Source organism: Pholcus phalangioides, unplaced genomic scaffold (assembly GCF_987345545.1).
Source record: "Pholcus phalangioides strain wild (caught in Gottingen) unplaced genomic scaffold, Ppha-v1.0 ptg000031l_1, whole genome shotgun sequence".
Lineage (NCBI taxonomy): Eukaryota > Metazoa > Arthropoda > Arachnida > Araneae > Pholcidae > Pholcus > Pholcus phalangioides.
Window position 1 is genome coordinate 7,548,017 of NW_028301621.1, and position 20,847 is coordinate 7,568,863.

At 38.1% G+C, this 20,847-nt stretch overlaps 1 protein-coding gene across 1 annotated transcript; it reads right to left on the reverse strand.

Moving 5' to 3' along the window:
* Nucleotides 1-887: 887 nt before the first annotated feature.
* On the reverse strand, nt 888-20,815 carry LOC149067066 (uncharacterized). The gene is made up of 8 exons (XM_089252924.1): nt 20,663-20,815; nt 13,478-13,595; nt 11,953-12,025; nt 10,632-10,764; nt 10,432-10,502; nt 6,603-6,717; nt 3,630-3,832; nt 888-1,088 (listed from the first exon to the last, which is right to left on the reverse strand). The coding sequence occupies exons 1-8, from the start codon at nt 20,721-20,723 to the stop codon at nt 957-959; spliced, it is 906 nt and encodes a 301-aa protein (XP_089109050.1). The 5' UTR covers nt 20,724-20,815; the 3' UTR covers nt 888-956.
* Nucleotides 20,816-20,847: the final 32 nt, after the last annotated feature.

Genomic DNA, 20,847 nt, shown 5'->3' on the forward strand with positions numbered 1-20,847 from the left:
GTACAAATATTCTATTCACACTTCACCCAGTTTTAAAAAAACAGATGACAGCACTAAATATATTCATGCAAAACACTGATATGCACTCAGACTTTGTGGTAGCCATGCACACTTCCAGCACAACTAAGTAAGATTATGGGAGGGGGTGCTAAACGAGCTATAGTTCAGAGCGGGCACTCTATAAGTCACTAACACACTTTCTAGATCACTCTTTTGGTCTCTCACCGAGATGGTTTCTCACTCTCTAGGCAGTGCCATTTTAACTCATGGGCCCACCCGGGCACTCAAGAGAAGAGGGGTCTCCACAAAAATTAAATCTGATTGAAATTTTCTAGAATTAACCACGTGAGGCCTCAGAAAAATCACTTGGCCTGGGGGCCCATGATGCTCTCAAGACGGCCCTGTCTCTAGGTCACTTTTTGATCACTCTCATGCTTGCATGATGTTTTGTTCACTCTCATGCTTGCTTAATGTTTTGGTCCCTTACATACGTGCACACTCCCTACATCACTTGCATGCTTGTAAACTCTCTAGGTCACTCACAAGCTTGTAAATTCCCCAGCTTACTCGTTCGGTCACTCACTGAACTAGTTCCTTGCTCTCTTGGCAGAGGATTCATTGTTGTAGGATATACAAATTTTGCCATCCTTCTCCCATTCTAGTCTAATTTTCTTGACCACTCATTCCTCAAAATTGCCATTCGACATCCAAACTTGCCGCCCACTAAGCGCTTTTGTAAATACACCTCTGACATCAATCAATATTATTCAGAAATATGGCAATACAAAAGGACTTCTGAAAAAAAAAGTTGCTAAATCGAGGAATTAAATAGGTGTTTGTTGTAGCAGGTTCATATAATAAAACAATAACAACCAACAAAAATTAACAACCATTTAAAAAACTCAACAATTTAATCTATATAAAAAGAAATGAAATAACATAAAATTTACGTCAGATCAACGAGCGATTTTCGTTTTTCTCTTAACAGAATATACAACCCAATGGACGATGAATGGCCAAAATACAACAAGAAGCATTGTCAGCCGGGTAGGGGTTCTTTTCTTGGACTCAATGGATTTCCTTTCGACCTGAGATTAAAAACAGAAACGTCAGAGAAATCCCTGAACACACAAATACATTAATAAATCATTCGTTCAAATGAGAAAAGCGTTGGCACTGTCAAAATTATAAGAAATTATTCAAGATTTTTCGCACGCATCTATATCATACATACTCAACCCATCCTGGTCTGTGCAACTTGGAAAGAAAAGCACACTGACGTGGCCCATATCAGAAAAATTTCATTCGTTCTCCCAAATCACAAATAGCATAAATGTACACAGATATGATACATAACCTTTGTCAAATGATATGCAAATCATCGTGACATGTGCAGACGAGTCGACTAAGATAGTGTACATAATAGATATTTTGGGGGAGGTAGAGAAAGGGTAAAATTAAGAAACCCTTTGACAGTAATCAATGAGCGATTCCACAGAACTTGTGCTAGTCAGAATTGGAGGCCTCAGCAAGAAGGATTTGTTGTTCTTTTCTCAGTATGGCTGATCGTCTAGGCTCTACTGGAATGGTGCTATGCCCCTCCTTATCTAGATATGGTCCAATCATCTTTGCTTTCTCTGGATTATTTTCCACAAATTTAACCAGTCTTATAAGTTGCTTGATGGAGTTCGGTCACTTTAGGATTTTTAGCATCCATTCATTCTCTACAGCAGTGTTTCCCAAAGTGGGTGATGGAATGGTCCTGGAGAGGGATGACAGAAGCTACATGTATACCATAGGTTCCTATGAATTTGCTTGGGTTAGGGGGTAATGAAAGAAAAAAATTTCTGAAGAAAGGAGCGATGGAACAAAAAGTTTGGGAAACTATGCTCTAGAGCTTCTGATATGGGGCTCGGTAGTAAATTTTTTTTGTATGGATGGTTTCCAGGCTACTGTGCCAAAATCTAAGGTATTTTCTTCCTGACGTTTCTCCGAAATCTGTGGCAGGCATCTTTTGAGGTTAAATACACGTAAGTCTCTGCAACAAGTGAGAAAGGCTTCATACATCCTTGATGACACTAGATGCATGAAGCCTTTCTCGATTATTGCAGAAACCTATGTGCATTTAACCTCAGAAAATGTCTGCCACAGACTTGGGTGAAACATGAGGAAAAAAAATGCCTTAGACCATGGCCTAATAACCCGGAAACTGTTTGTAACTCACAGAATAATGTACACATCAAAACACTAAAATCTACTGTAATTAATTTACAAATATCTGTGATATTTAGTCTTATCAACTGGGAAGAATGTTGATTTCCTTTACTGCCACCTTGTGTATGTACAAGCTTTGTTCAAAAAGTATCCAACCATAATTTTTCGAGGGTAAACCAATTAATCATATGACTGGGAGTATATGAAGAGGTATGACAGGGTGCACGTATGTAGGCAATCCTAGTGTGCATATTCAAATTTTTACCTGCCTGCCAAAGCTTCCAGTCCCTGGCAGACCGCAGATGAATGAAAATGTGTAAGTGAGCGCTGTCAAATTTTCGTTTTTGACAAAATGGCAGAAAAAACTTGAACAACGCTACTGCATTAATCATGATAGAGCTGTCAAATATGACACAGGACCTCCTCTTGGTTATACTCTTTGGTGATGGCTGTGCCATGCGGCGTGTACTCATGATGGACCACAACACTGGAGTCAAAGAAGACGGTCAGCATGCCTTTAGCATTGCATCTCCTGAAGATTAAATCGTCAGTCAAAATTAAATGAACAGATTCAATGCTAATGCCCACCTTGTCTGCAAGTTCTCTGATCATGATTTGGTGATCCTCTATGAACAGAGTCCTCACTTGGTCAATAACAATCTCATTTCTGAATGTTGAGGGTCTACCAGAGAACGTGCTTCACTCTCCATTGACGTGCTGCCATCTTTGAAACCGTTGTATCACTCATTTATCTGTTTGGTGCCCATTTCTTCATTTCAGAAGGAGTATTTAATCTTGAGGGTTGTTTCCATTTGGGAATAGAACTTCGTGCAAAGTTTAATGAAATAGTGTCATTCCTGCCAATTTGGTAAAAACAAAAATGTGACAGTGTTCACTTACACTTTCTTATTCATCTACAGTCTGCTGGCAAATAAAAATTCCAGTATGCGCACTAGGATCATCAAAATACATGCATCAAACTACACCTCGCTAGCTTCATTGGTTTACATGTAAAAAATTATGGTGAGATATGTTTTGAGCAAATATAATATGTAATATTCTTACTGCAGTGGTTCTTTTCTCACCCGTGAATCCCTTGCCCAATTTTTGGTTCATCTGCGGCTCCCCAGAATAGTTTGGCAGATACTTTCCCACATGAAAGAACACTTCAAAGCATAAATGTGCACACATACCAGTATCTCCAGCTCGCCACCATGCCCCTGGCAAAGGTTGGCGAAGTCCATAAGAGCCGCGACACATACTTTGAGAAACACTCTCATTGCATAATCGAGAAAAATTATTTTTAAAATTGGCAATAACACAGCTGCAAAAATGACTTGAAGATATTTTCGCACAATGCTTGTAAGGACGAGATCAATTGTTCACACATATTAAAAACTCAAATTATTTCATACTTTTCCTGTATTGATGTCTTGAATCCTAGCCATCACTTCCAATTTCCCCACGCGCCTTAAAACATCTTCCAAGGACTTCTGAAGATTGAGCAGCATCGGTAAAATTTCACTGGCGGAGATGGTGCAGTCTGGATATGGAATAGCTATAGCGCCTGGTGTTGTTGACGATGCACCCACAGCAAAATTGTGAGATTCTCTTGAAACTAGAAAGAAGAGACCAGTGAAATGATTTAATCAACTCTACTTTCATTTACGATTCATCATAAACCACAACAAACTGAAGTGAAACCTTGTATAAAATTACCACACTGCAAACAGTGTTGATGTTGATTCAAGAATCATCATACTGAGATTCGAAAGCAGTGCATGTCTACATTACGCTCTAACTCTTTAACACCCAAACATGGCCAGATAAGGAGTATGGGCTTGTTTTGGAGGTGGGGAAGATGAAAGTTTTCATTAAAAGGCAGAAACTGGAAAAAGAAGTCAAAACTCAAAACTTGGATAAGTTCACTTTTAGGTCAAATACTTGAGCGTTAAAGATAAAGAATCAAGTCACAATCACAAAATTATCAGGATGACTAACATAAGTGTTTCCTTCTTTTATTTTTTAACAGAGCAGTCAGTTTTATTCTCCCTGGTGCTACTACTGAACCATCACCTTGACCAGGTTCTTCTGTGGAATTTCTAACAAATTGATACATGTTGTAATGCATGTACGTGTTGTGAACCTAACACAAAGTTTATTTCTGAGTAATGTTTGTTATGTGTAGTGCTGCCATCCATTTTTCTAACTGTGCGTAAAGTTTAATGATTGAATTATATACCGTTGTAGGTCTGTTGCTCTCTGCAGCGAAACTTTTAATGGGGAGATTGGCTCGCATTTGTGCCTTGAAGTTGGGAACCACAGAAAACCAACTTCAGCCAACCACCACCGTGGTACTGAATGAAGGCTTTTCTCAATCACAAAACTTGCATACAAATGATAATAAATCACAGAAGAAATAATCAAATCTAGGCCTCTCAGCAGGGCTGAAATTAGAGCAGGGTGAAGAAGACAACTGTCATGGGCTACAAACTTTGGGGAATAGGGCATCAAATTTTAAGAATTCACAAAAATATTGTTATAAAATCAAATTTTACACTGAAGGCCCCCCACAAAAATTCTAGTTATGCCCTGCTCCTCAGCATCTAGATGAGTCTGGATTTTGTAGATCAGAACAGTAGGACACCTCCCCCCCACCCAATTATAAGAGCCTAGATTAACAGAGTTTCACATTATTCTAGGTACTTTCCATAAATTAATTTTAAAAATTAGGTGCAAAGTAAAACTACATGCTAAATGGCTATCAACCAGTTTTCCCAAAATGGGTGATATCACTCTCTGGGGAAGGGGGGCAAAGGACAGTTGAAGCTACAGATATTTTACACAAAATTTTATGGGTCGGCTTAGCCAGGAGGGTGCAAGAGGAATTTAATTTTCTAAAAAAGAGGTGGCTCGATAATACATTGGGAAAAAAGTTTAGAACACTCTTGATTAGAAAAAGATCTTGAGCCTGTTTCCTCACGAGCACCATGGTGCTCTCTGAAGCTTTTAAGAATGCTGAATTTCAAAAGACATTGAAAGACGTTTTTCCACAATAATAGGTGTGATCTTCAAAATGTTGTAAACTGTATAGAAACATTACAGTATTTAATGTAACTGTATAATGCAGTATATCTATTACCGTTTTACTAAACTATACAATAATAAAAAATAACTTTTGTGGAAAGGTAATTTTCCCCCCTACAGGTTTATTTCGTTTAACGCAAAAATTGTGTAAGGTTTGAATTATCCGAGGTAGGAATGGTTCATAACAGCTAGGCTAATTGGGGATCCTACTGTAGTTGGATTTTTTCTATTATTTTCTTTCATTAGTTACTCCCTAAACCTCTGGGGCTTAAAAAATAAAAAAAATGGGACAAAAGCAAAATTCCTTAGGAGATGAACATGTTTTGTGCAGAAAAAAAGTCAGTTTCTATTGTTTTCATTATTAGAAGCTACTAATTAAAATAAAAAAGACAAAGAAATGGGATCCTTCGAAAGTATGCAGGCCAAAAACAAGGTGCACAACCTCCAGTCTGTGGTCCTAATGTGGCCTGTCAAGAGGTTCCATCCACCTTGCAAAAGGTGTTTCAATAGAAAAGTATCAGCATAGTAAAAAAAACTGACCATATTCCCTTCATAAAAATATAGAAAATTAGGATCCATAATGGGCTGGGCAGGGCTTGATTTGAATAAATTCAGGCCTTGGACAAATATGAATTTTAGGGTGCCCCCACATACAATGTCCTTTGAGGCTTGACAGAGAGAGGGTCCCATGCCTATAATACAAAAGGCAACCGATTTTGGAGCCCTGGGCAAGTGCCCCATTCGCCCATGCAAGAAACATGCACTGCATATGCGACACCACTAGCTATCACCAAAAATATTGTCAAAGGTAAGCAGAGTTACCAATTATAACAAAAAATATTATCAAAGGTAAGTGAAGTTGTCAACTATTGCTAAAATTACTGAAAAATTGCCAATGCTGGGAAATAGAGGGGGCTACTACAACTCGCAATAGGTTGAAATGTTAATTCACAAAAAAAGTATGTGATTGACAAGTATGCAAGATGAACATATTTATATTACTTTTGTTAATTATGATAGTTAGATTCATAATTACCATAATATAGTTTGTATGTTACGGAAAAAAATCTCAATCCCTGATTTCAGTAAAGAATAAAAACTCAAGATTTGTCAAAAATATGGAACATTTCATAAAAAAATGCCGGCCATTCCCAAAATTATGATTATGTCTTGTAAAATACACGTCATATGGTCACTATACATATACACCAATTTCTGGTCCACAAGTGGCAGAAATATCCGACGTCTGGCCTGCAGATGGAAAAATTATGCATTCCTGATATAGAATATAATGAAAATACCATGCTCAGTAGGGACTGTAGTTTCTTTATGATAACTGACTTCAAAATGCTCCAGTGACACAGTTTCAGTGGTTACAGATTGATGCGAGACGATTTCAAAAGATTCTTGGATACTCTAAAAACAAAGATATAAGTAGAAAACAGTTGTTATTTTTGCTCATTATCATTATCTCATAAATCAAAATGATATATAAATGGAAGTTACCAATCATTACCTTTTAACACTAATTGAACAAACTCTTGTTTTCAACTTATTACTGATATTCAAAGACCTCATCCCAATTTTAACTCTCTAATAGCTCTATAAAGAAAATTATTAATGCTAAAAATTCTTGGAACCCATTCCCCTGTTGAATTTATAATGAATCGGTACATGCTAGAATGTGTTTTGAGTTTATATGTATGTATTACTTTTTGTATTACTTGTATGTTTATATGTGCACTACTTCACCAAACACCAACTCTGGCCATATCGCTATATTGCAATTTACTGCCATTAGTGAGATGGGTTGGAAGTGAAGGCGTTGTCTATCGGTGGTCGCCTCGAGTTCGTTAGGGAAAATATCTTATCTATATCCTCCCTTGGGTTCGAACCCGGGACCCAGACAACAACCTTCACGATGGTAGACGAGTATCTTACCACCATGCCACTCGAGCACTCTTGATGGTACTGTCCCCTTCCCTCCATATTTTGAAATGAAGATGGCAAATGTTTGAATTTTTCATGATGCATACAAATTATGTCATAGGTCTGCCTGCTCTCTGTGGAAAGATTTTTTTAACTAACGGGAGATCAGCTTATACATGCACCTCACAGTTGGAAAATCCACAGAAAAACAATTCCAGCTGACCACCACTGTGCCACCAACAAGGTTTGAACCTGGATCTAAGGCCATGAGAGGAGTTCAGAAAGAAGTGATAATGACCCCACAGCAGTTTGTTACATTCATAACTCAATGAGAACACAAAATTAGAAACAGAATGCTCTTATTTCAACAGTTTAACAAAAATCTTGTAGCAAAGTAAATGCCCTGACTCTCGAGAGGCAATGTCTTGGGCTACAATGATTGACTGCGAGTAACCTCTGGACATAAGCTGGTTGATTTTTGATGAAAACAACTGCTGTCAATATTCATGTTTTTGTCTTGATTCCTGTGTGTGTCTCATTCAATATTCCTATTCTGAAAAGGTTTTCGTTGTTCTTTCCATTATTTTGAGGCTCAAGTTTGTCTTTCCCTAGACCTGCTAACCATCGAAATGAACTTTGTTTTCTCAACTGACCGTTTTACTTCTGAACAAATTGATGTAACAACATGGTTTGTTGCATACCCGGATTCATTAACACATCCAACTGACACGAAATCTGCAGACAACAGAAGGAATTTCCAGGATATTGGTTTTCCTCTCAACAGATCATTTATTTATAACAACTTAAAAGCTTTCTCTTTTTAATAACTTGCGCAGAAATCGTATTGTTTACACATTACGATCAGGCTCTAATCTCAACTAAATTAAATAGGCTTCACTACAAAATAAAAAACTCCTCTCTTTCTCTCACCAAACTCTGGAGGACTATGCCCCATCAAGACAACTTATTTTTTTTTGACAGACACTCAAGCATATCTCAGTCTATGAGAAAGCCCTAGATTATCAACAAGTTATCTTCAGAAGGAAATTTCCAGACAACGTCATCATGAAGAGGCGAGAGTTCGGTGACCAATCTGTGTTGTAAGAAACATACTTGAAGGAATTAGCAGCGGTAGAGGACCAAGACAAAGGGATCGCAGGAAACAGCAGTCTCTCAACACCCAAGGCCTTCTTGATACTTCAGATGAGATTGATCATTTCAATAATCTTTTTTGCAACTCAGATTGATTCGTTAAGATGTCCAGACCTACCAAGAACAACTAGAGCCTGCAATGGTAAAATTTGTTGGTATTATTAACTCTTATTAACTCTTGGTAAGAGAGGCCACCAACGATCATGTGAACAAAGATAAACATTTTACACCTTTTAAACAATATATTTTTTGAAAAAAACATTGTTTTGGAGCTAGGTCTATTGATATGTAACAAAGTTGCAAAATAATATTTTACATCATGGATGTGTAACGTGTTACAAATCAGAGGTTTCTTGAACTCCATATGATGATAAGCGGTGGATAAATCAAAGAATTTCTTTACTGTCATTTTAATGAATTTCACTGATTGTTGCATGCTAAGTTCCGTTTTTGATGTGTCACGTGTGGCATTTCGTTAAGCTGGTATTGCCTTTCACTATGGAGCAATTCTGCCGACTGATATCAGCGGGTGCTGAGCACTTTGGATTAAGAATAGAACCAGAGAAGGGCAACTATACTGGGTGGAAAGTTTAAGGGAGTGGCATTAAGGGTTAAATTTTAGGCAACAACAACAGACACTGTTATAAAATTATTGAATTTTACATGAAAGGGGTGGCAAATAACATTCCCTAAACCCTGGGGGGGGGGGAGAAGTTCTTTTAACTCAACAAAAAATTACTGTTGATGTGACAACAATGAAAAACCAGAGCCAGGAGTGAATTATGAAAAAAGGGCTGTTTCTGAAAAAATAACCCATATAATTTGCCATCTGTGAAGCATGTAAAATGATAATTTATTCCGTAAATGATTACAATAATCATGAAATAATAGGTCATATTAAAATATATTATGTATATTATAATGATAATATTATAATAATTGTTTTATCATTAACGCTATTTTGGCATCCTAAAATTTAGGCTTGCAGTGCTGAGCCAACAACAGCTATAGTTAGACTACTATATAATACTGTTGTTGGTGTTTGCTGAGCTGAGGTAGAACGCAACAGAAATGACTTGGAGAGGAAAACTGATATAGACCAAGATGGTGTACCAGCAACCCCCCACAAACAGAGGTGCAGACATGAAAAAAACATTGGTGGGTTGAAAGTTGCCCCATATATACAGGACTCAATTATGTATGCAGGAGGAGGCGCATTGCATTGTTTTTTCAGAAATTATTTGGGGAGCTCAGCCTCCTCACAAAATGTATTGGGAGGATCAAATGGCCTCAGCCCCCTAGGTTCCGGTAGCTATGCCTCAAATAGTTCCATTTCCACTCATGATAAACCAGACCTTTCCAGGGCATTCCTAAATCCACAGCTGAAGACATAGGCATTGAAAAACGTTCTCATATACAAAAAAAGATTGATAAATCCCTCCCAAGAACTTAATACCATTGATGCCACCTGGCAGTCGAGTAGTTAGGGAGCTAGCCTCTGATTGTGCAGAACTGGGTTTGAATTCTGGTTCAGGCATAGATGTCTACTAACAAATTTTCTGGACAGATCATGATGATCCCTTGGAAATACATGAGGTTTACATTAAAAAATATTAAGTATATTTCTATTCATCCCCGATTTCTGAGCACCATTTTCAGGACAGAATCATCTCTTAGAGTAAGAAGTGCCAAATAAACAAACTGCTGGTGCTACCATCTACATGTTATGTAAGTATCAAGTTGTTGGTCTGCCTGATCTCTGCACAGACTACTATTGCATGATCACTAGTATCTAACAGGCTTTCGCAATAGGAAGCCTGATAAGGGAGGAACCATTTTTTTTCAATAAAATTTAGCATGGAAATTTACCAGGAAAAATAAAAATGAATTTTTTTTCTTATTTTGTGACTTTTTCTCTTGACTTCTGTGATTTTTTTCCTAATTTCATGACTATCCCATGACAGTAGACACCCTAAGTAACTTCCAGGAACAAATTGAAAACACAACTAAAGGTACCACTACATTTAAAAACAGAATTTCCATAATTACATCAGTTTTGACGCCCTTTGGCACAGTCTCTTCTGCAGAACGCTCCATTCCTTGCTCATGGCCACGGAAACCTGTGAAGAACAACAAACTTGTACACTTATTTTGCTCATTATTCATTACAAAACTATTGACAGCAATCTGAGTCAGTTTCATGAGTATCAACAAAAGTCATCACAAAGTATGTGGTTTAATCTACCAACCAGTCGATTTCTGATGCCTGGAATCATCACCACTTTCACCGGATACATCATCTGGCCAAACGATCTCGTAAAATGGACCCATCAAGTCGATAAACTTTGATACTGCATCTGTGTATGACATGGTTTCAATAACCTATGAAATAAGCAATTAATTAAAATAATGATGTCTTATAATAGAAGAACTCAGAGACAAATGATTATCGAAAATTTTGATTAGAAAAACTGTTTTTGATCGTCATTCCTAATGCACACAACAGAAAAGAAATGAAACAAACATATCACTGACATAACGCTAAATAATTCAGCACTGTGGATCCATGAGAGAACACTATATTCTCAGAAAGCTTTCAAGTAAACATGCACTGATGTTCGAGTTGGATTTCTTGCCAAAAATTTAAATAGTTTCATATTCAGTTTTCGAATGCTCAGCAATTACCAGTATGGGATGAGGGATTCTATGATCAATTTTTGGTGAACTTGTATTGACTGCCAAACCAATAACTTTGCCTGAGACCAGCGCAGACTGAAACGACAGCTTATATTAAACGAATAATAAATTTAAAAACACACACAGGCACATTTAGAGTGGGGAAACTAATGTGGCTATAGCTCAAGGCGGCAAATTCTGAGGGGGTGGCAGACTTAAGGAAAGAGTGGTCAAGAAAATTACAATAGAATGGGAAAAAAATTGACAAAATAATACATGTGCCTCTGCGTAAATAGCAATGGACCAGGACATAAGTGACAGGAAGACAAATATAGAGTTTGCAAGCATGTGAGTGACAGAAGAGTGGCATAGAAAGGGTTCAAGCATGTCAGTGACTCAGAAATGGTGAGTTACTAGGTCAGTAAGTGATTGAAAGAGTGGTAGAAGATGAAGGTAATGAGTGAGAGTAGCGAGGTTAGGGAGCGACCAAAAGGGTGACTTGGAAAGTGTGTGAGCATGGGAATGAACTAAAAAGTGGGAAGAGCTTAGGGAAAAGGACAACAAAACCATAAATCAGCTTCTGCTTAGAAAGCGAGAAACCATGTGAATGTGTGACCAAAAGAGTATGTAAGAATGATAGTGACCAAAAGGGTTAGCAAGGAACAAAAGGGTGACCTAGAGGGTAAAGACATGCAAGCAACCAAAAGAGTGACTTAGAGACAGAGCATACTTACGCGGGGAGGAGAAAAGTTACATAGACTATTTCCCAGGGCGACTAATCTGAGGAATGAGTGACCAAGAAAATTATACTATAATGGGTAAAGGATGGCTGACTATAGCCACAGGCAGCAAAACCATAAAATCAATAATAAATCTATTGCTAGTATCACTCACCTTTGATAGCTGCTCCACATACTTTTCCATCGCAATTTCTTTCGGCATATCGCCCAATTCTTTCCAAGCCTGCCTGAAATACAAAGTAAAGTTTTCACTTTGATCAACTTATACATCTATTAGCATAAACCAATGCTCAACAAATCGATAAAAAAGGATTTAGGCGAAGTATTTTTTCCAAAGAAAAAATGCTGTGTCCAAAATAACATTTCCCCTATGACTTTTCTAAGATTCTGTAACCCTTTTCACATCTCAGTAGGTGGCTGACATAAATTCAGAAAATTTTGTGCCATCCCCAGACTCTTAATTTAACGATCATACATAAAAAAACTTTTAAGCATCAAAGTTCAATTTTTTAGTTGCCATGGTTGACCCAGGGCCTAGGACTATTTTTTAAACCTTGCGGTAAAATTGAGTAAACACTGTATTCTTAAGAAGGGGAGGGGACTGTGCCTTCCTTTTTTTTATTTCAGAGTTGTTTTTCAGACTTTGCACAACAAGGAAATTGCTGAGAATTCTCGATTATAACAGTTTTAGCAAATATTATGTATTTTCAACACTCAAACAAAAAAAAGTAGCTGGATGGGAGCAAAAGCTAATATAATCTTTAACATAAGCAATGCTCGGGCCCAATGCAGCTCTCGGATTCATATGAAGTTGCTCAGTGACTACAAACCTCAATTTGAAAAAATGATTCCAGTGGCACATTTCCAGAGACCCATGGTGCCATTCCATATTACTTAAGTGGTCTGCGGCACAATCCCAGATCACTTAAGTGACCCACAGCACATTTAAAAATCACTTAAGTAAAGGCTGGACAAATCCCAGGTGCTAACTTGCCATGGCAACTAAAAATTTGGTATTGGCGCCTAAAATTTTCATTGTGTGGTTACCACATTCCAGGCCGAGAGCAGCACAAAATGTGTGGGAATTTATATCAGCATACCTGCCAAATACGAAAGAGGATCACTATACACTGAAAAACTCAAAAGAAACATTATTTTGGACCTTTTTTTCTTCGGGTAAAAACTCTTTGGCACCTATAAAATAATTCTTCTAGATTTTTTTGCGATTTGTCCAACCTCTGACTTTAATGACTTGGGGTGCTGTTCCAGAGTACTCAAGTGGTCCACAACACATTCCCAGATCACTTAAGTGTCCTGCAACACATTTAAAGATTTACATATCACTTTAAGCAGCCCAGCGATATGTTTTCGAACTGGAGAAACCGCGAGACACCTAGGCTGTCACTAGAAGCAATGTAAGCTTGTCTGCCCACTCCCACCGACGGGGAAAAAAAAATGTTTTTTGAACAAATGAAGTGGCCCGCATTCTCCAAAAGGTTGGAGGCACTCTTGCTTCAATACTTCAGTGTCAACAAGCAATGAATTTTTTTTAAACTCAATTCACTATTAATATTTAAAAAACACAATTATAAACACTTATTATGATTATTGTAACCTACACATGAGTAAATTGATTGAAATTTTATTTTAATAACATGTAAAGCAGTTAATTGACCTACCATTCGTGTTTGCTTCTGTCAAAGAACGATGGTTTTGGAACATTGCAAGGACCATCTGTAGCTTGTTTATAATATGCCTGGAACTTCAGAGTTAAGTCTCTTGATGGCTGGAAAGGACCTGGGAGCAAAAAAATAGTAATAATCTTATTGTTTCGACACATTGATTTCCCATTCTATGATATACACATTTTAACTGAATCAGCGAAAAAAAAGAACAGTACTAGATCAAAATTCTCAATTCGAGACAATCAGAGCTGCAACTATATACTTTGTCGGTCAGAGCAAGCATGCATTTTGGTGCCCCCATATAATTTAAAGGAACAGTTAAGGGGTGAATTCAGTGTTCTACCCCTCTGGTCCAGCATCCAGGGCAGTGGTTCTCAACCGGGGGCCATATGGCCCCAGGGGGGCCCTAGGATATTCCAGGGGGGCCATGAATGAAAATCTTGCAAAAGGGGAGCCACGGCTACTGATACGGGGGCCACGAAGAAATTTGTGACATTAAACTTTTTTTAGTCACTCTAACTAAAAAAATTTAATTTCAAACAAAATGCATAGAATATCTTTTTCGTAATTTTTCCCCATTCAAGTAACATTAACATGAGGAAGGAAATAAAAAAAGTGGTTCATGTAATCTCTGTGGTTTTACGACTTAGGGGTGATAGTAGGCCCTGACACAAACTATAGAAGAGGTTTAAGCAACATGGAATAACTGTAAAGACAAAATTGTGTGTGTTCAGACTTTTCATTCAAAGAGGGCTGCCATAAAGAAAACAAAGATTTGTTGACCATTCATTGACATTCTTTTGAGTGCTGGTAGTAAATGTAATCCAAGAAGTAGATGGGTGGTGAAAAATGAAAGCTTGTAAAAAACCCATCGTTTTCATGCAATTACAGACGGATAGCCATTTAGTTTAGCACAAAGCTATCTTCAGCCAGCACTGAGTGATGGGGAATATATTTATAAACATCGAATAGAGAATGATTGCTCTGGGGTATTTTTTATGAATTTTGAAAGGGGATGCCAATCCATTGCCTCTGCTGAAAAGAAATAAAGTCGAATTCAGTTATAACGAACTCCAAGAGATCAAATCATACACGGGGAAAAATACCCGCGAAATTTAAAATTTTTTAAAACTACATTGCTGTGATAATGTATTGGGACAGAGGCGTCTTAAGCGAGGGTGCAAAGGGTGCGGCGTACCCGGGCGGCAGGTTGTAAGGGGAGGCAGCTTAGACTTTACTTAAGACAAAATTTAACACAGTAAAAATTCACGACATCACGCTTTTGAGTCATACTATACCTCGACAACGGAAACGTTGAGAAAATAGACAAAGCCTCTGATCGTAATACCGGAAACAAGAACGTAAGCTATCTGGACAGCTCGAGACAAAATCTGTACCCGTGTGGGACTTATTTTTTGCGCCTCCTACCTATTGCTCTCTTCATAGCCCCTACCTCCTGCGACAGGGAATCTTTCGTGGTTTTCTACAGGGCCCCTTCTACAATTAATTTATAGAGTGAAAAAAGAAAAGTTATAAGGATTTAGTCCCGTGCCTCAAGCTGTAGCCGTGTCAGCCCTACCCTTAGAAGGTCATGTCCCTCCCTCACAATTTATCCAAACAACTCCTTACAAAACATTTTTTTCGGCCCTTCATTTCGGATTCTATACCTCCCCCCCCCCCCCCAGAGCTGACAGTTCGGTTTTTTTTGGCCAATGGAATTTTTTTTACCCATTCACCCCGGATTTAGCATCCTCTTAAGCGGTGCCCCGTGTGGCCGCAATGGGTCGCATGGCCAAGCGCCACCCCTGTACTCTATTACAAGGGCCATGTGTGCATTTTGGTTCCCTCACCTATGGCTCCCACAAGAGCCCGGGATAATTCTCATAATTTTTTTACTTTTTCAGGCTATAAATTAACTATAGAAGGGGCCGTGAGAAATCTGACTGGGAGGAGGTCTGCAAAAGATCCCAACTTAGGGGCCCATAGCCTCACTCAGAATTTGATCTACAATAGTCAAATGAAGGCAAAGGAAAAATTCGGTTTTTCACTTTTCCGGCCCCTGGAATACCGGAAGCGCCTTTGAATAAATTTTCTTAATAAAAATTACCCCGTTAAATATCATCTTTACAGGATAAGTGATGATTGCTCATAAAAATGAGTGCTCTTTCAAGCATTAAGTTATCTGGCATTTATTAAGAATGATAAAATAATTCTAGAACAAAAACCAAAGACAAAAAAATTTTCTTCTTCAAAAGCGGGACGTATGGTCACGCACATCATTTTGCACGATAAACAATGATGTGCGGCTTTCTTCTGGAAAAAAAATCAGGTTTATCTCCAGGTGCCCTTCACCGAAGCCCTATCATCCTCCTGGCAGGGTCGCCAGTAGGGGCGGCACATGAGGCTTCGCACCCGGGCGGCAGGTAAGCTCGAGCCGCCCCGTATTGGGACTTCCTCTAAGATTGGCACCACATCTTTAAAGTTTTTTTTCATCGATACTGTAATGCGTCCTTTTAACTGCCCTACTACTGGCCTGAAGCACATCCTAAATAACTTCAATGCAATTTTCCTATCCTGCAAGAACAATGTTGTGGACATTAGAAAACAAATTCTAAAAAGGCGTATGACTACATTTAAAGCAATTTAAATCCGTTTATTAGAGACTCACTGCATCTGCTGATTTCTAAAAAAAGTGCAATAAATTCACACGTAAGTCTTCACTTTGAAATATCCGTAACCCGCTCAATGCGTCTCTTTGTATCCGTCAACTTAAAATTTATGGTTTTTAGTGTTGATAATACGCATGCAAAACCAATTCAGCGACGCGTTTTCACAATCTGCAAAAACTGCTTGGATTTGATTGTTGGAAATGATGTCTAAATGCCAAAGATTTGGAGTTCCAATCAAAATGAAAATGTGTCAAATAATTGAAATTGTGCTTCATATAAATGAAATATTTTAATATTGAAAGCTATATATAGAGATTAATCTCATGCTCGTAGTCATACGTCTCATAAATGTGAAATTTTGTCATAAAACTGAGAGTGAGGAACGAATCCCCTTGCGCACAAGTGGAATTTCGAGGCATTTACGCACAACCGAGCCCGTCTTGGCCATTTTTCTTTTTCTCCTCACCCTTTCTTCCTTTTGTTTCCTTCCTAAATTTATAAAAGTAAGTAACGAAATTTCGTTAGAAAGGAATTTCAGATTTTTATATTGTTCCTATGTAAACCTATCCGAGGGATTAGAAAAGTTTTCGTTAAAACAATATTTTTCCCATTATAATGGTATTTGTTAAAATGACAGTTGACTGTATTTCGTCTCAAGTTATTTTTTTACGTGTATATGCAGGCTGCATGGGTAACACAGCGTATGACACTTTACTGGCGGCTGGTTAGTCTTAGAGACATACCCAAGTAGAAAAAGTATCCAAATCACCTGTCCAACTCAGATATGTCATTCATTTTGTAAGGGGTTGTATAGCTATAAAATAAAAAAACAACTTTTTATACCGTTCCCGTGTGCTAAAGAACCCAATTAAGAAGTTGTTGCTCTGTCTTTCCCGATTCCAACTAAAGTAATTTCACGTTTCTAAGTGCAATATTCACCGAGATATGCAAATTCGAAAAATTGAGGAAATTTGGGAAAAACAGCATTAAATGCGGGTAAAATGGTTTCCCCTCATTCAATGCTGTTTCTGTCCAACTTTCTTCGAATATCTCAGTGAAAATTTAAACTTAGACAGGTTGAATTTTTTTGTCGGAGACCAGGAAACAAAACTTTCCAATTGGGCTTTGGGGCACAGGGTGTCCGCATAAAAAGTTAACATTTTTATTTTAATAACTATGTAACCCCTGGCAACATGAATCAAATATCTGAGTAATACACATTATTCGGGTACTTTTTCCAACTGGAAGTATGCCTCTAGGACCAATGGTTCGCCAGTAAAATGCCATATGCCCCGTTACCTATGCGCCCTGTATATGAAATATAGTACGGACTGTTATGGGAAATATTGTGTTGTGTTTAAGCCAACACGCACGTTGCTTCGTTCTCCTGCGAGAGAGCGGTCACATTATGAACCAAAAAGCCACTTGAAGATAGCTTGTCATCCAACGAAATATCAGATTTTCACCGTATCGAAATTGAAGTTAAAAAACTGATAATTTTCTTATTTGAAAATCTGATTATTTATATTTTCCGATGGGCTTGAAATCCTGTTAATGAATCATTATTATGTTCACACGAACAGTTTTGTCACTGCATACATGATTTCTTTGGAATGAATGATTCAAACAAATATTTAAAAAATTTTCACATGTATTTTAGTTCATTTTTTTAAATTCATAGCAGGGCTGCAACATGAACCTATATCCTTGATACATGTATTATTGTTGAAAACGATGTGGAAGGTTGAACTTTTCAATTGGAATTAATTTGTGTGGCTACTCTACTCCCTCATTGCTACTTTTATCCACATGAAGAGAATAAAATTAATAAAACAGCTTGCTACCATTTTTTGCGATTTTAATCATTATAAGAATGCGTATTTTGGAAGCTACAACTAACATTTCTCAATGAAACCACAATCATTTACACACAAAAAATAATTAATTTGGAAATAATAAAAATTTCATCCAGTACAGTAACTTGATATTGTAACACGACTGAAGACATTGTGCCGTCTTCAAAGCGTAGAGTTTACATTGATTAAAAATATTTTTAATTGGACTGACACAACACATAAAACATACAAATCAAACTGTGAAAAACACAAAACAATAAACTTCACAAAAAGTAACATTACGATGATACAGACACTTTGTGACCCCAAGGGATTTATTCTATTTTTTCTGTATTGTATTATGTTTATTTTGTTTTTTCGTTACTTTCATAAATTAAAAATTAATCAAATTAAATTCAAAAATATTTATACTTCAGACAATTTTTGAATAATTATCTTCCAATGGGAAAACGGGGGGGGGGGGGAGTAGAAAATTATTCATGTTCGCAAGGGGGCCACAGGAATGAGAAATGGTTGAAAGGGGGCCATGGACAAAAAAAGGTTGAGAACCACTGATCCAGGGCACCAGACCCACCTGCTACCCCCCCCCCCAGTTGTGGCCCTAGAGACAGTCACACACACACACAAGCTTCAAAATGTACTATTCTTATCTTCCACCCCTGGAAAAACTTGGTTGTGGTCTCTAGATTGCTCATTTGGTCACTCACATGCTTGCACACTTTCTTGGTCACTCTTTTGGTTAGGCCTACTAAAGACCTGGTCCCTCACTGTACGGGTCGCTTTTGTTTACTAACATACTCTCTAAGTGTCCCTCTTTTGATCATTAATATGCTTCCACACTTTCTTAGTCACTTTTGTGGTTACTTACTGATCTGGCCCTCACTCTCTGGGCCACTCTTTTGGTCATTAGCTTAAGTGATTCCCCCTCAGTCATCCTTTTTTGTCATTCTCACGATTATAAACTCCTTATATCACTCTTCTGATCATTCATGTGCTTGCAAACTTTGTAGATCACTCTTTTAGTCACTTGTATGCTTAAAAACTCTCTAGGGCACTTGTTTGAATGCTGATATGCTTGCAAACACTAGGTCCATAGGCGGAGATAGACTTGGAAGTCTTTTGGTCATTCCCATGCTTACACACTCCTATGTCACTTTTCTGACCATTCATGTGCTTGCAAACTAGATCACTCTTTTAGTGACTCATACACTTACAAACTCTTCAAGTCACTCATTCGAATGTTCACATGCTTGCAAATGCAATAGGTCCTTCCCAGTGGAGGATTAAAGTCGGTCGAGGCCCTGGGTGCAAAAGAAAATATTAGGCCCCTTAAATTAGAAAAAAGTTTGGTTTTTCAGGGCACCTGCCGTTAAATCCACCTCTGGTCCTTCACATGCTTGCAAGCTCTCCAAGTCAGTCGTTTGGTCACTCACATGCCTGCAAACTTTCTTAGTTGGTCTTATGGTTGCTCACTGACCTGGTCCCCTCACTCTCTGGGTCACTGTTTTAGTCGCTCACTGAACTGATCCCTCTCCTTGGGTTACCCTTTTGGTCTTCCCCATACTTACACACTCTTTTAATCAACCATATGCTTGCAAACTCCCTAGGTTACTTTTTTGCTCACTCAGTTACCTAGTCCGGAACAGGTGCTGTATAATCCAGACCGCCAAATCCAATATAATCCAGATCACCAAGGGCGCTATAAGTCGCCAATGCTGGCGCTCTCAGTTATGCTGATCGGGCTCGCACTTGCTTTGCCAGGTTGTCATTGTTCTAGATTGTTCCTCCGTAGCTTCCATTACCCATCCATTGTAGATGGCGCTTAAAGCGTGGGTGATTCAAACGGATAACAGTGGTTTTTCCCTTTGTGCAGTAGCGTCGTTGTCTTGGATTATTCCCGATGCGATTACCTTTCGTTAGTTGTTTTTAGCGTGTCTTTTCAAATGTTTGAATAGTCATTTAGTGTTTTTCGTTCCGAGCGTTAGGATTACATTTTCGTCGACCGGTAGGGCTGTATCCTTTTTATTTATTTTTATTATTAATATTCGTTACTTTATTTAATTTCCGTTATTTATTTAAAAGAATCTGGATACCCGGAAATAGTCTGGGTTTTAATTTTTTTTTTACGTAGAATATGCTTATTTTTACAACATGCATGACCGTTGTTTATTTAAATATACTATTATATTTCATTTGTGTTTCATGATATTTTTCATATTTGAATGGGTTTTTATTATTGTTTTCCATGCTGGCGATTTTTTTTTTCGACGTCCGCAGTGTCTAACGGCCTTGGCGACTTTTGGTCGGGTCGTCGGACATGTTTGGCGCCGGAAAAAAAAGTCGCCAGAAATCGCCAATCTCTGGATTATACAGCACCTGTTCCCCTAGTCCCTCGCTCTCTAGGAAGATGTGGATCAAAAGCTGTTCCATCAAATTTGGTGCCTGCGCACCCCCGTAAATATGCCTCTGCGCATAGCCCCCACAAGGGTGGGGATAGCAGGGCTACAACCTGGGAGGGAGATTCGCCCAGGTTGTAGCCCTGCTATCCCCACCCTTGTGGGGGTAAGATAACAGCCCCTGGGACGCATTGCTACATATTTATAGCCGAGATAAACATGATAATCAAAGCAAACACGAATATTTTTTACTCTCACCATCCCTAGGAAGGCTGTTGATCACATTTACAGCTGCTAGAAATTTTTCTTCGGTACCCATGTTTTTTAAATACAATGATAATAATATAAGGTTTTTCCTTCCCCTTCATATAAACAAGGAAGGTAGCTTGTGAAAAAAGGTCAGATTCGGACGTCTTTGACCGTTCAATCTTGTAAGTAGGGAA